General features: G+C 32.6%; 1 protein-coding gene and 1 pseudogene across 2 annotated transcripts; both read right to left on the bottom strand.

Moving 5' to 3' along the window:
* Positions 1 to 554: 554 nt before the first annotated feature.
* LOC130943506 (protein DYAD-like) lies at positions 555 to 4,424 on the bottom strand (annotated as a pseudogene).
* A 2,585-nt stretch (positions 4,425 to 7,009) lies between these two features.
* LOC130943321 (protein DYAD) lies at positions 7,010 to 10,893 on the bottom strand. Of its 2 annotated transcripts, XM_057871150.1 has the most exons (9): positions 10,650 to 10,829; positions 9,734 to 9,871; positions 9,120 to 9,468; positions 8,655 to 9,038; positions 8,513 to 8,570; positions 8,347 to 8,430; positions 7,932 to 8,218; positions 7,641 to 7,755; positions 7,010 to 7,542 (listed from the first exon to the last, which is right to left on the bottom strand). In XM_057871150.1, the coding sequence occupies exons 3-9, from the start codon at positions 9,404 to 9,406 to the stop codon at positions 7,447 to 7,449; spliced, it is 1,311 nt and encodes a 436-aa protein (XP_057727133.1). In that variant the 5' UTR covers positions 9,407 to 9,468; positions 9,734 to 9,871; positions 10,650 to 10,829; the 3' UTR covers positions 7,010 to 7,446. The 2 variants fall into 2 exon arrangements, with proteins under 2 accessions (XP_057727133.1, XP_057727132.1); XM_057871149.1 differs by lacking the exon at positions 9,734 to 9,871 and having other exon boundaries at positions 7,011 to 7,542; positions 10,650 to 10,893.
* Between the last annotated feature and the right edge of the window lie 900 nt (positions 10,894 to 11,793).

Here is an 11,793-nt window from a genome sequence, read left to right as displayed (position 1 = left end):
AAAATGTCTTATATACCATAAAATGTTCTTTTTGAATAGTATAATCCAAATACTACTCTAGAAGAAATTCTGATAAAATTATCAAAATAGGTTATTTAACTAAAAGCTGGCCATTGAAATTTTCACTCTCACCTCAACAAATCCTAGCAGACATGGAGAGTTGTAAGGAATGGTTGAAGAACTTTAAAAAGAAAGAAATGAATTTCGAAATATTTTAGACTCACTCATGCGAAGGACTGAAAATTACGAATAATGATAGCTACATATCCTTTCCGATGACAACATCCGTAGGGGTATAGGGTTCATTTCTAAAAGTTGATATTAAACATCTCATTTTACAAGTCCCACAAAAAAAATCTAATTTTAGAACTTCGATCAATTGTCGTGGTGTGATATACGAAAAATTATGCACGTATTTTGATTTTTACAAGATAAAATTCAATGCTGTCTTCTAATCCATATAGCCGACTCAACTAGTGGTATAAGATTTTGTCGTTGTTTGTTGTCACACAATTTATTTATCATAATATTAAGTAGGCGAAGAAAATAGCCAATTTGATTGGTAACCACACTGAAGACAGAAGATCTACATACTATAACCGATTTTACAACAAAAATGTGAACATCAGAACCTCTTTGAAGGTAAGTGGTTAGCAAAATATTTGTGGAATCAGACTCTTAAAGCCGTACAATTTCTAAACTATAACAACTTTAAGTTCAACAAAGAATAACTATGCTCTTATAATCCTACCTTAGCTTTCATAGATGGAATTGATCTCTATTTCATTGCCAGCAGACTAAATATAGCATTTGAGACCTCCAATAGCTGCTGCTCAATTCTTTCTCTCCATTTGAATATATCCTTATACATCTCCTGTGAGAAAAGATGATAAAAAATGAAAATATTCTGCTGAAAAACCATTTATAAACATTATTAAAGTGGCATGTACACACTATCAACATCACCTGAAACATCACCAACGAGTTGTCAAGCTCTGACTTCGAGTTAACAGTAGTAGATGAATCAGGGGTCACATTTGGTTGATCTTGTTTCCTGTGAATCAATTCCATCAAATTACTACCATTTTGAGAGGGAAAAAAATTATCGAAAGCACAAGAACATGTCTTTTGGTTGGATAAATTTTCCAACTTGAAAGAGGGCGAGGACTCGGGGAACGGATTTTAAGAGTTTGACTTCATTGTTACCTCTTTGCGTAGGTTAGATCTTCACTAAGCTGCTGGATTGGCAGGGTAGAGTTAGGATCTTCATGTATGACCTCTTGTTGAACATTAAGCACCCCAGAACTCCTAATCCAAGGAGCAAATTTGTCTCCATGAATATGGTCTAGATTGGAACTCCCTATCCAATCTTTCCAGATTTCTTGAGGATGAAAAGTTGGACATTCCTTTGAGTCTTTGAGATCGTTCAATTTATTTGTTATTTCTGCTAGCTGTTGCTCAACTTTAGTTTTCCAAACCACTAAATCACCATACTTGCCCTTTCAATACAATACACAACACTGCAGTAAGGCAGAAATCACATGGACAAACAATCCAAAATTGAACTCACTGAACAAAACACGAGGCCCATTAAATCTTAATGGATCTAAAGTACTTAAACATGTTTAGCTGAAGTAAGTTGAGAGTCTTAATTAACATACGATAAATAATTTTAAATTAATGTCACTATTGGTAAAATTATTTTTTAAAAGAAAAAAATTGAAACACAAAAATATAAATAATTAATTAATACAGGATAGATAAGAGTCGCTTGTGTTACAAATCTCACAATAAAATATTAGTTGAGCAAAAAAAAAAAAAAAGTAGCATGCAAAGGAAAAACTCAACTCCTCATAAAGAAATTGAATGTAAAAGCAAGTCCCTCTTGCTTTAGAGTATTGAGGAGTGTATATGTTCAACATGAACTTCATAAACCTTAATAATATTATGTTATGAGCAACGAAGAAAGATAAAAAATAAATAAGGAAAAATCTGTCTCCTTGTGTGATAGCGCAACCAACTATGCAATTAGTTACCTGGACATCCTTCAGAGAAGCCATGATTTCCTTTACATGACGATCAATCACAACTTTCCACTTCACAAATCCCTTGCGAATCTCTTGAAACTGAATCACAACACATAAGCAACGTAACACCATGAAGTGATTTATAAAAGAGTAAATCATTGGACACCAAATTATTCAACATTTACCTGTATCAAACTGGTTTCAGTTTTTTGTTGCTGCTCAGCAATGAGCTCCTGCATACATCTGCAACAATAAAAATCACTAACGAAAATAAAGTAGCTAACATGCAAAAGTATTTTAAAATTAAGTTTCCAAGTTTTATACTTCTTCAGTTGGGCCATTTCTATTTTAAGAAGTTTCAGTTCATCAGATGAATTAGAAGCCGAAGAGGAGGTACAGCCTTCCAAAGTCAGCACTCTCCAACCAATACTCAATGATTCTGTTGGTATTGAAGCACCTACGGAACCGCTCAGTCCCACCAGGTGCCACTTTACCGTCAATGTGTTTCAGCAAGTGGTCTAACAGTCCAGTATCACTAATGTGCTTTCGAGCAGCCATTCTTAATGCAGGTCGAGTTATTGGATGTTCAAAAGTAGCACCTTCAGCCTTTAAAATCTCCCACATTCTTAGCTCAGCCACTTTATACCTAAATTACATAACTGCATTAACTTAGTATACATTGTTATTGAACACAATAAAAATAATACCATATTTTCATACCTCTGAGATGTCCATCTATTCTTACTTTCATAGTTGTGAGTCTTAAGCTTGCTAATACTTTGCCTCTGACATGACTCCTTCACCTCCCTAAGCTCACTAAGGCTAAGTCGCTTCCTTTTCTTAATTTCTGGCAAAATTTTATTGTTAATAATTTCTTCTTCTTCTTCATCATTCAGTAACTCATCCTCGCAAGTATCAAGAGAACTTTGACTTTCATATCCCTCATCCTCATGCTGACCAGTGAACATCATTCGATGACGAACACCCAATCGTTCCATCTTAACAGCTATCAATTAAACCATCCTTCGCCAGATCAGTATATTGCTAAAAATATGGATCTTGAGATCAGTAAATCTGCATTAGGATTAGAACCATAATAATAATTAAACAAACCTAAAAGTTCTGTTCAGTAATACATCAGGTGATATAGGTTAATTTAATTTAAGATTTCATGTTATGAATCTAAGATACTGCAACATGGCATCATTTCTTACGAGTTAAATAAATTTGGCTAGTACCAAATGATGACCACAATAACTCATTGTTTTGTATTATATCCAAAAATATTATGCGTTAAACCAAATAGTTCTTAAGATTCCAAAAGATTCCAATTTAGGGGAGATTTCTTAAGGGTGGAAATAGTTCTATTCCAAAAGGTTCCTCAGTTACAACTCCAATTCCCTAATCTTAGTTCTTAAGCGCAAGTATCAGTACTATTCTGTGTGTATACATTATGGACATTAGAGAAAACACTGAAATACCAAAATTTTGTTCATAACAAAACAATAGTACACAAATAGATGGCCACCAACTTGACATATTGGCTAAAATATTCGTACAACTAAGAACGTTAAATTAAAAGATGTCATAATAGTAGACATCACTCAACACTCATCAGTCATCAAAATGCTTGCTCATAATAAATAAAAATTTCAAACACAATAGATAAGTGAATGGTGAGAATGAAACATGACGCAAACATGATAAGCATTGTTCAACTAAAAAAAACCGGATCAAGCATGAGCATTTTAACATGATTGAGTCAACAAAATAGGATCTGCTACCTTCAACAAAATTGAAACGGACACAGCCATTTTCAGTATATTTACAAATCATTCTCGCCAACCAAAGTACATTTCAACGAAGAAAACAGTAAATAAAGCAAAGCATACATCCCATACCTTAAGTAACACCACCAAAACACACAGAACAAGATCACGCACTTAAGCAAAACGCAAAACAAGGTAACAAACCCTAAAATCAATATCTCTCACTCTACCAAAGTCTCTCAGGCATCAACAACAACCAAATCAAACATTAAACTGATAAGAAAAAATCAGCAGGACGGACTAATGATTAAAACAAGGTTAATCTTCACAGGAAAACAAAGAAATGCAATGCAACAAAAGCTTATGCAGCTGAAAAAAGAAGGAATAAGAAAATGTAGCCGATTCACACAAAATGCAACAAGTTCATTGCATCGGAACACGGATATCCCCCAAATTTATTGGAATAAACGCATCTAAAAACCTAATACAGTAAGGCACGAAACGTGAATCGAAGAAAAAATAGTGGCAACGAACATAAAAGTAAGAACCCTACCAATCGGTGCAGCAAGGAAGCGAAGAAAGAAAGAGAAGACGGTGAAGCTTTTTTTGTAAGTTTCAATAATAGCACCAAAAAAAGTTTCAATAATCTTTTAACGTATTATTATTATTATTATTATTATTATTATTATTATTATTATTATTATTATTATGCTGTGTTTTGTTTCTCTTTATTCGAAGGGGGAAAAAAAGATATTTTATATAATATTTTAAATTTTAGTATTTTGAAGTTAAAATATTTTATTTTTTATTTTTATTATTTTTAATAACATGTTAATTTTCAAAATGCACTTAACTCTATTTTTTTCAATGCATAATTACCTTCACCATAATATTGTAGTATTTTCTCTCTGAAGATCGAAAATTAGACTATAGTTCAATGTAAAGAATAATTTTTTAAATTTAGTTCTAGTGTATATTTTGAATCTCTTAAAACTTACTTAAGAAATAAATAAACTACCCACTCAATGAAATTAAGTTAGGAACTTTAGCTAAGTAATCTTTTAATTTGGAATATATAAAAAAAATTCTTAAATAATATAATTACAAAAATAAGTACAAAATAATTGTTTATACTATTTAATATTTTATACTTATGATCAACTGTTAAAATCAATAGAATTATTACAATTCAAAAACATAAGCTTGTATTTATAATCCTTACTTCAAAATAATGCTTTCGCTTGTAAACTATTTTTTAGCTTAAAATTATTAATTGTAATTATAATAGAGTTAATATTCAATTTGATCTCTGAAATTTAAGGTTGGATTTCAAATTGACTTTTAAAATTACAGTTGACTCAATTCATAAAATTTACAATAGTTAAGACTCATTTGGAAAGCTTTAAAAGTAACTCTTTTAAACTTTTGACTTATGAAAAGTAGGAGTATTAATATCTGATGCAATTTTTAAAATTAAATTGTAATTTTTTAAGTAGGGATGGCAATACCATCCGAACCTGCGAGTACCCACCCCACCCCTACCCTGTTCGAGATGGAGCGGGGCAGATTTTTAGCGGGACGGGACGAGGTCAGATTTAGGTAATACCCACCCCGCTATATATATAATATATATAATTTTAATATATAATATGTATAATATATGTAAAATAATTAGTAAATAATTAATAATATTATATTATATTTAAATTTTTACTTTAATTTATGTTATTTATGTGATAATGGTTATATAAATTTTGAAATTTAATTTTATTTATTAGATTTTAATAATTATAGGGGCAGGTAGGGGTAGGACGGATAAGAGTTCAACGTTTTACTATCTGTGAGTAGAAGCGGGACAAATTCTATGCGAATTGTTGTACGACAGCACGGGTCCCGTTGCCACCCCTATTTCTAAGAAGCTATTTAAGAGCTTATAGAGAAATTAAAAAAATGACTTCTCTCATAATAAAAAACGTTTTATCACATTTCTTTTAAAAATATAAATATTTATTATTTATACGATTTTTTTTAAAAAAATTTAATTAAACTCTCTACCCAAATTAGACCTTACTCATATTAGCCCCCAAAGGAGAAGGAGAACACAAAAACCGTTTCACATAATTAAAATGTGTATTCAAGTTCCACTAATAAAATTTATTTATTGAGTTTAGACCAACTTAATTAAATATAATTATAAAAAAAACTTGAATATATCACATAAAAAAAATGTCTATTTGAAAGCTTCTATGCTACTGTTCTTTGCTTCTCTCTCAATCTTATTGGCTTTATTGCTTCAATTTCTGATGGAGCTTCAACATAGGAAATATGAATACATTAATCTCCTATGCATTTGTCAACGTCGTTAAGTCTTGTCTAGATGTCCAATAATAATAATGAGTCTAGTTAATAATATTAAAACTACTAATAAAAAAATTTATTATAAAAAATTGTACAAAATTTAATTTTCAATACAATTATTGTACATCTATTAAAAAAATATTTAAAATTTGTTCACATACAATTTTTTTTTATATTTATTTTTTATATTTAGTCAAAATATATCAAATCATCTAATATGTAAATTTTTATACTAATAATAATCTTAATTTATGCCTTAAGAAGACATGATAGCTAGATCCCAATAATAATAATAACAATAACTAATAATTCCAACGATACGTCCATGTTGTGCCTTAATTAGATTATTGCCAATAATGATTACATTAACATCAGAGAAAAATAGCTATGGAGAAAAATGGAACAAAAATTATCTCAAACTGATTATTTATTATATAATTAGATTAAATGAGAGGGAATGGAAATCTAAATACAGGAGAAGGAAAAAAAAAACCTTCCTTCTTCAAGCGTCGTCTAAGCAAATACCTTCAAAAGATCGTGACACAACACAAACACAACTTCCAATGTTGAAAAAATGGGGAAGGGATTAGGGGAATAGTTAATAAAAATGTAAACTGATGTTGACAATTCCTGGCAGAAAGGCTAGTTATGTAAGAACCATATTTATTTTTTAATTTTAAACTTAAACATTAATTCAAACATTTTTCAATAATAACAAAATTTTCATTTACCTTTAATTTTTTAAAATGCAGAAACAAACTTTCTTCCATCACTCATTCTATTGATAGAAGCAGGGGAGTTGAGCAAAGAATTATGGGCAAATTAAAATTAAGAGTACAAATATGTGATCAGCGATACTATAGAAACTGTATATATAAATATGAGACAACTTGTCCCTCAAATATCTGAAGTACAAGTTTTGAAGAAAGATCGTTGTAGTAGCTAATTAGTTAAATACGGTAAACCCTAAACTAAACTAAAGAAATTGGCATAATCATTAATCAAGTCAATAAGAAAACAGTAACATTAAAATAGAAGCTCCAATGAGTACCCTATCTAGATTGATTACCCTAATGCAAAATGCCAATAAAATTTCAATGATTTGCAGCTCGTTAAGCATGTGAGAGTGAGACCTAGAACCTCTTCTATTAACTTTGGAGGTTTAGCAAAGATTTTTCAGGATCAGATTGTTAATGCTGTACAATTTCTAAACTCTACCATTTTTCACAGTGGAGGAAAAAAACATATGGACGAGGTGGTTATAATCCTATCCTAGGCTTTGAAAATGATGTCTACTTCATTGCCAGCATACCGTATACAGTGTTTGATAACTCCATCATCTGCTTATCAATTTGTTCTTTCCATTTGAATATATCCATGTACATCTCCTGAGGGGGAAGATTATAAAATAATCATGAATATATATGCTACTGAAAAAAAATTCAAAAATTTATTTAATATTTTAGCAGAATGTACGGACTATCACCTGAAACATCATCATTGAGTTGTCATGGTCTGACTTAGAATTAACAGTCGTAGACGAGTCAGGGGTCACATTAGGAGGATCTTCTTGTTTGAAAGGCACCACCTCCAGCAAATCACTAATGTTTTGGAAGCCAGAAAATGAGGAATACATAGGTAGAAAAAACACTTTGGTTCAGTTCAATTTTTTTCCCACCCAAAGTTGGGCAAGGTGAGAGTGGGAGGGGACTGGAGTTTGAATTCAAATAAAGAGGCTTGTTTCATTATTTATAAAAATTGACTAAAAAAGTATTACCTCCGCTTGTTAACCAATCCTTCGCTAAGTAAGTGCGTCGGGAGGGATGTGTTGGGGTCATCAAGTACCATCTCTGGTGGAACATTAAGCAGCTCAGAACTTCCAATCCAAGTTGCAAATTCATCTTCCGGTAGGTTAGTATTTTCTATCCAATCTTTCCACCTGTCTGAAGGAGAACTAGGGGGAACACATTCCCTTGATGCTTTGAGATCACTCAATTTATTTGTTATTTCGGCAAACTGTTGCTCAACTTTAGTTTTCCAAATTGCAAATTCACCATACTTGCCCTGAATATATATGAATTCATCAAATTGCAAAAATGTAAAACTCAAATATGACAGAAGTTCAACATGCATGTTTCTCATTGAATCCTATTAAACAGGCTGAAAACTGGAGGTGATACACAATTAGTTACCTGCACACCCTTCAGAGATGCCATGATTTCAGTAAGGTGATGATCAATACCAGATCTCCACTTCACCAATTCCTTGTGAGACTCCTGAAAATGATGTTCAATAAGAACTACACAACGTGATATGAGAGATGCAAATCAAAGAGCTTTTAAATTATTAAATATTTACCTCCATGAGACTAACTTCACTTTTCAGTTGCTGCTTGGCAATGAGCTGCTGCATATCTCTGTTGTGCAAATAAAATCATTAAAGAAAATATAATAGCAACTAGAGAAAAATATTTTGGGATTTCAGTTTCCAAGTTCTATACTTCTTCAGTTGGGCCATTTCCATTTTAAGTAGTTTCAATTCATCAGACGAATCAGTCTTCTGAGAAGGGGCACCGCCAGCCCTAATTGCTAGCGGTGGTATCCAGTAAGGATCCTGCACCCCTGCCAGCTGGCGGACATCATCCAAGTCAGCACTTTCCAACCAATACTCCATGATTCCTTTGGTGTTGAACCATCTTCGGAAGCGCTCAGTACCTCCAGGTGCCACTTTACCATCAATGTGCTTCAATAAGTGGTCCAAGAGTCCAGTATCACCAATGTGCTTACGTGCTGCCATTCTTAATGCAGGTCGGGTTATTGGCTTTTCAAAAGTTGCACCTTCAGCCTTTAACACCTCCCACATACTTTGCTCAGCCAATTTATACCTGAGTTACATAACTGCATCAAAACTTAATATATCTTGCTAATAAAAGCACACAACAGAAAAGATTATTGTCTTCTTTTACCTCTCAGTTGACCATCTATCCTTACTGTCAGGCTTTTTTGTCTTAAGCTTGCGACTACTTTGCCTCCCACATGGCTCCTCTTTTACCTCTCTGAGCTGACTAAGGCTAATTCGCTTCCTCTTCTTAGTTTCTGACAAAAATAACGACTCAGTATTAATGATTTTTTCTTCTCCTTCTTCATCATTAGATTCCTCTTCCTTAGGGAAGTCGGGAAGCTGACTTTCATATCCCTCATCCTCGTGCTGACCTATGAATGGCAATCGATGACGAACACCCCACTGTGCCATCTCACTAGGTATCCGTTAAACTATCTCAATTGTTCTGTTAGGCCCCTCGGAAGTTCTGTACACTGCATATGCACATAAATGTTTAATTCAGAGAAAGGATTGAGTGAGTGTTCGTCCATGTTGAAATCCCTAATGTTAATGCAAGGAAGTGTCCTTACTATTCAACATGTGCAAGCATACAAGGGATTTTGGCGTTTTGGGAGACGGAGAGGAGGAGAGGGGAGAGAGAAGGGGGAGGGGGGGGGGGGGGGGGGGGGGGAGAGCACAAATAAACAAAGGAAAAACAAATTTGACCAATCAGGACGATAATTTTTGTAAATTAATCACCTCGGCCAAAAGAGAAGTTTTAGCCCTGAGATTCTATACGAGACATATGGGAAGTGGGATCAGATCGTCTCATCATCACCCCCATAATGACCTCATTCCATAATGATCGATAGGCATCAATGTTGACCATCTAATAACCTGACAGCACCGGATATGACGAGCGGCAAACAAATAAAAGGGAATTTTATCAACATAAAGTCATAAAAACGGTCAACAGTGATGATTAAAAAAACCTGATCAACAACCAGCATTTAACAATGACAGGTTTTCATTTAAGTCGATCCTCACAACAATTTTTCGCTAGCAATATAAATCATGCTCACAATTCACAAACCTTAAAACAAAGAAACCCCGGAAAGCAAAGCATACCCAGTAGCCCATACCTTAAGTAACACTAACTTTCCACTGAAGAAGAACAACAGGTTTCTTGACACACAAGGTTGCCCCAACCAGCTTCCATAACTGTTAAATTACGCATCCGAAACCAAAAGAGCAGGTGAACAAACCCTAACTCAAGATCTATCAACTCCATCCCAATCTAGCACACATTCCCTAACAACCAAATCAAACGGTAAAAAATTCAAGGGTTCAGCAAAACCCCACCCTAAGTTCTAAAGTTTAAGAAACAAAATTTACCTACACAAAAGTCCAAAACACATTGGCAGCAACATCAAATCTCAGAAGTCAGAACACAAATCCACATAAAAAAAAGAACTTGAAAAGAAAAAGTAGGAAAATAGAATTTCGGATTCAAACACAATGCAACGAGTTAACTGCATCGGAACACCGAAAACCCCCAAATCCAAACTCCCAATCACGAAAATCAGATGTTTAAAACCAAAAGAAAACCTAACAATCGAAATCACACAACGTGAAATCAAAATAGAAAACGAAAGATGAGAAAGAGAAACCCTACCAATCGGTGCATCAACGAAACATTGAAGCTCAGAGAGAGAGAGAGAGAGAGAGAGTGACAGTGTCCAAGTAAACGAAACGAAACGAAAGAAACCCCAATTGTTGTTGCAGCCGCTGCTACAAATAATAACGTTTGGAGAAAACGAATCCTCTTTCTCTTTATTGTGTCATTGTTTTTAAGGTTTTTTTTTTTTCTTGTGGGTTTTTTGGGGTTTTCACTTTTCAGAGAGTTTTCACACTTACTCTTTTTTCTTTTCTTTTTTTTTTTTTCGCACTCTCTCTCACTCTCTCTGGCTCCCTTTTAAATAAATACCGAAACTAAACCCTAACCGCCAAAACCCCACAAAAGCTTGAAATCATTAATCAGCACTGAGTGTGGGGTCCACTTGCTTTGGACTCTTGTTAATGGCGTGTGGCGTTTCCGCAGAAAATTTTATTTTATTTATAGTAAAAGCCCTTTTCCTTCGCCAAAATTGCGAAACGGTGCCGCATTCGCCTGCGGTGCTCTCTCTCCTTTTTCACATTTCGGGAGGATCCGTAGAGTTGAGTTTATTCTATTTCAAATTTTCAACGTGGATTTCATTATTATTATCCTGACTAAAATTAGTTATAAATAATTATTACTTGGTATTTGATTAAGAATTTATATAAAATAATATAATAATTATTATATATAGGAAATGTACATTCAATAATTATTATATAATTACTTTTGCATGACAAAAACAATAAAATTGTTTATTTCTTATGTAAAATTACGAGTTATGTACTTTTTATTATACATAATAAAGTTTAATACCACAAGTTTTATGAGTAAATGTATATACGAATTATAACACGTGGGTTGGGTTAGCCTGTTTTAACTTTTAACTCAATAAATGATAAATTGACCTAATAACATTCTTAACACATTAAATGTTTATTTGTGCATTATTATTTTGATAAAAACAATTTATTTTTTAATATATTTGATAAATTTTTAATAGTAAAAGTAAAAATATTACAAAAATAAAAAAATATATCTTTTTTAAAAAATTGTAATTTATATTTCTTTTAAAAGATTTTTTTTTAAAAAAAGATATTTTTTATATAATAAATAAATAAATAAGTACTTTTATATCATTATATCTAAACATATAATTGAT

The sequence above is a fragment of the Arachis stenosperma genome, chromosome 8 (assembly GCF_014773155.1).
Source record: "Arachis stenosperma cultivar V10309 chromosome 8, arast.V10309.gnm1.PFL2, whole genome shotgun sequence".
In the NCBI taxonomy this organism is placed as follows: domain Eukaryota; kingdom Viridiplantae; phylum Streptophyta; class Magnoliopsida; order Fabales; family Fabaceae; genus Arachis; species Arachis stenosperma.
Note: the sequence above shows the minus strand (reverse complement) of the source record. Positions and strands in the feature narration are given on the sequence as shown.

Bases quoted from the DNA above. Each gene is read 5' to 3' on its own strand.
- LOC130943321 (XM_057871149.1), bottom strand. From the start codon at position 9,406: ATGGCACAGTGGGGTGTTCGTCATCGATTGCCATTCATAGGTCAGCAC. The intron at 9,039-9,119 runs GTAAAAGAAGAC...TATGTAACTCAG, and splicing joins GATAGATGGTCAACTGAGAG to GTATAAATTGGCTGAGCAAA. The intron at 7,543-7,640 runs GTGATAGTCCGT...CTTCCCCCTCAG, and splicing joins ACTCAATGATGATGTTTCAG to GAGATGTACATGGATATATT.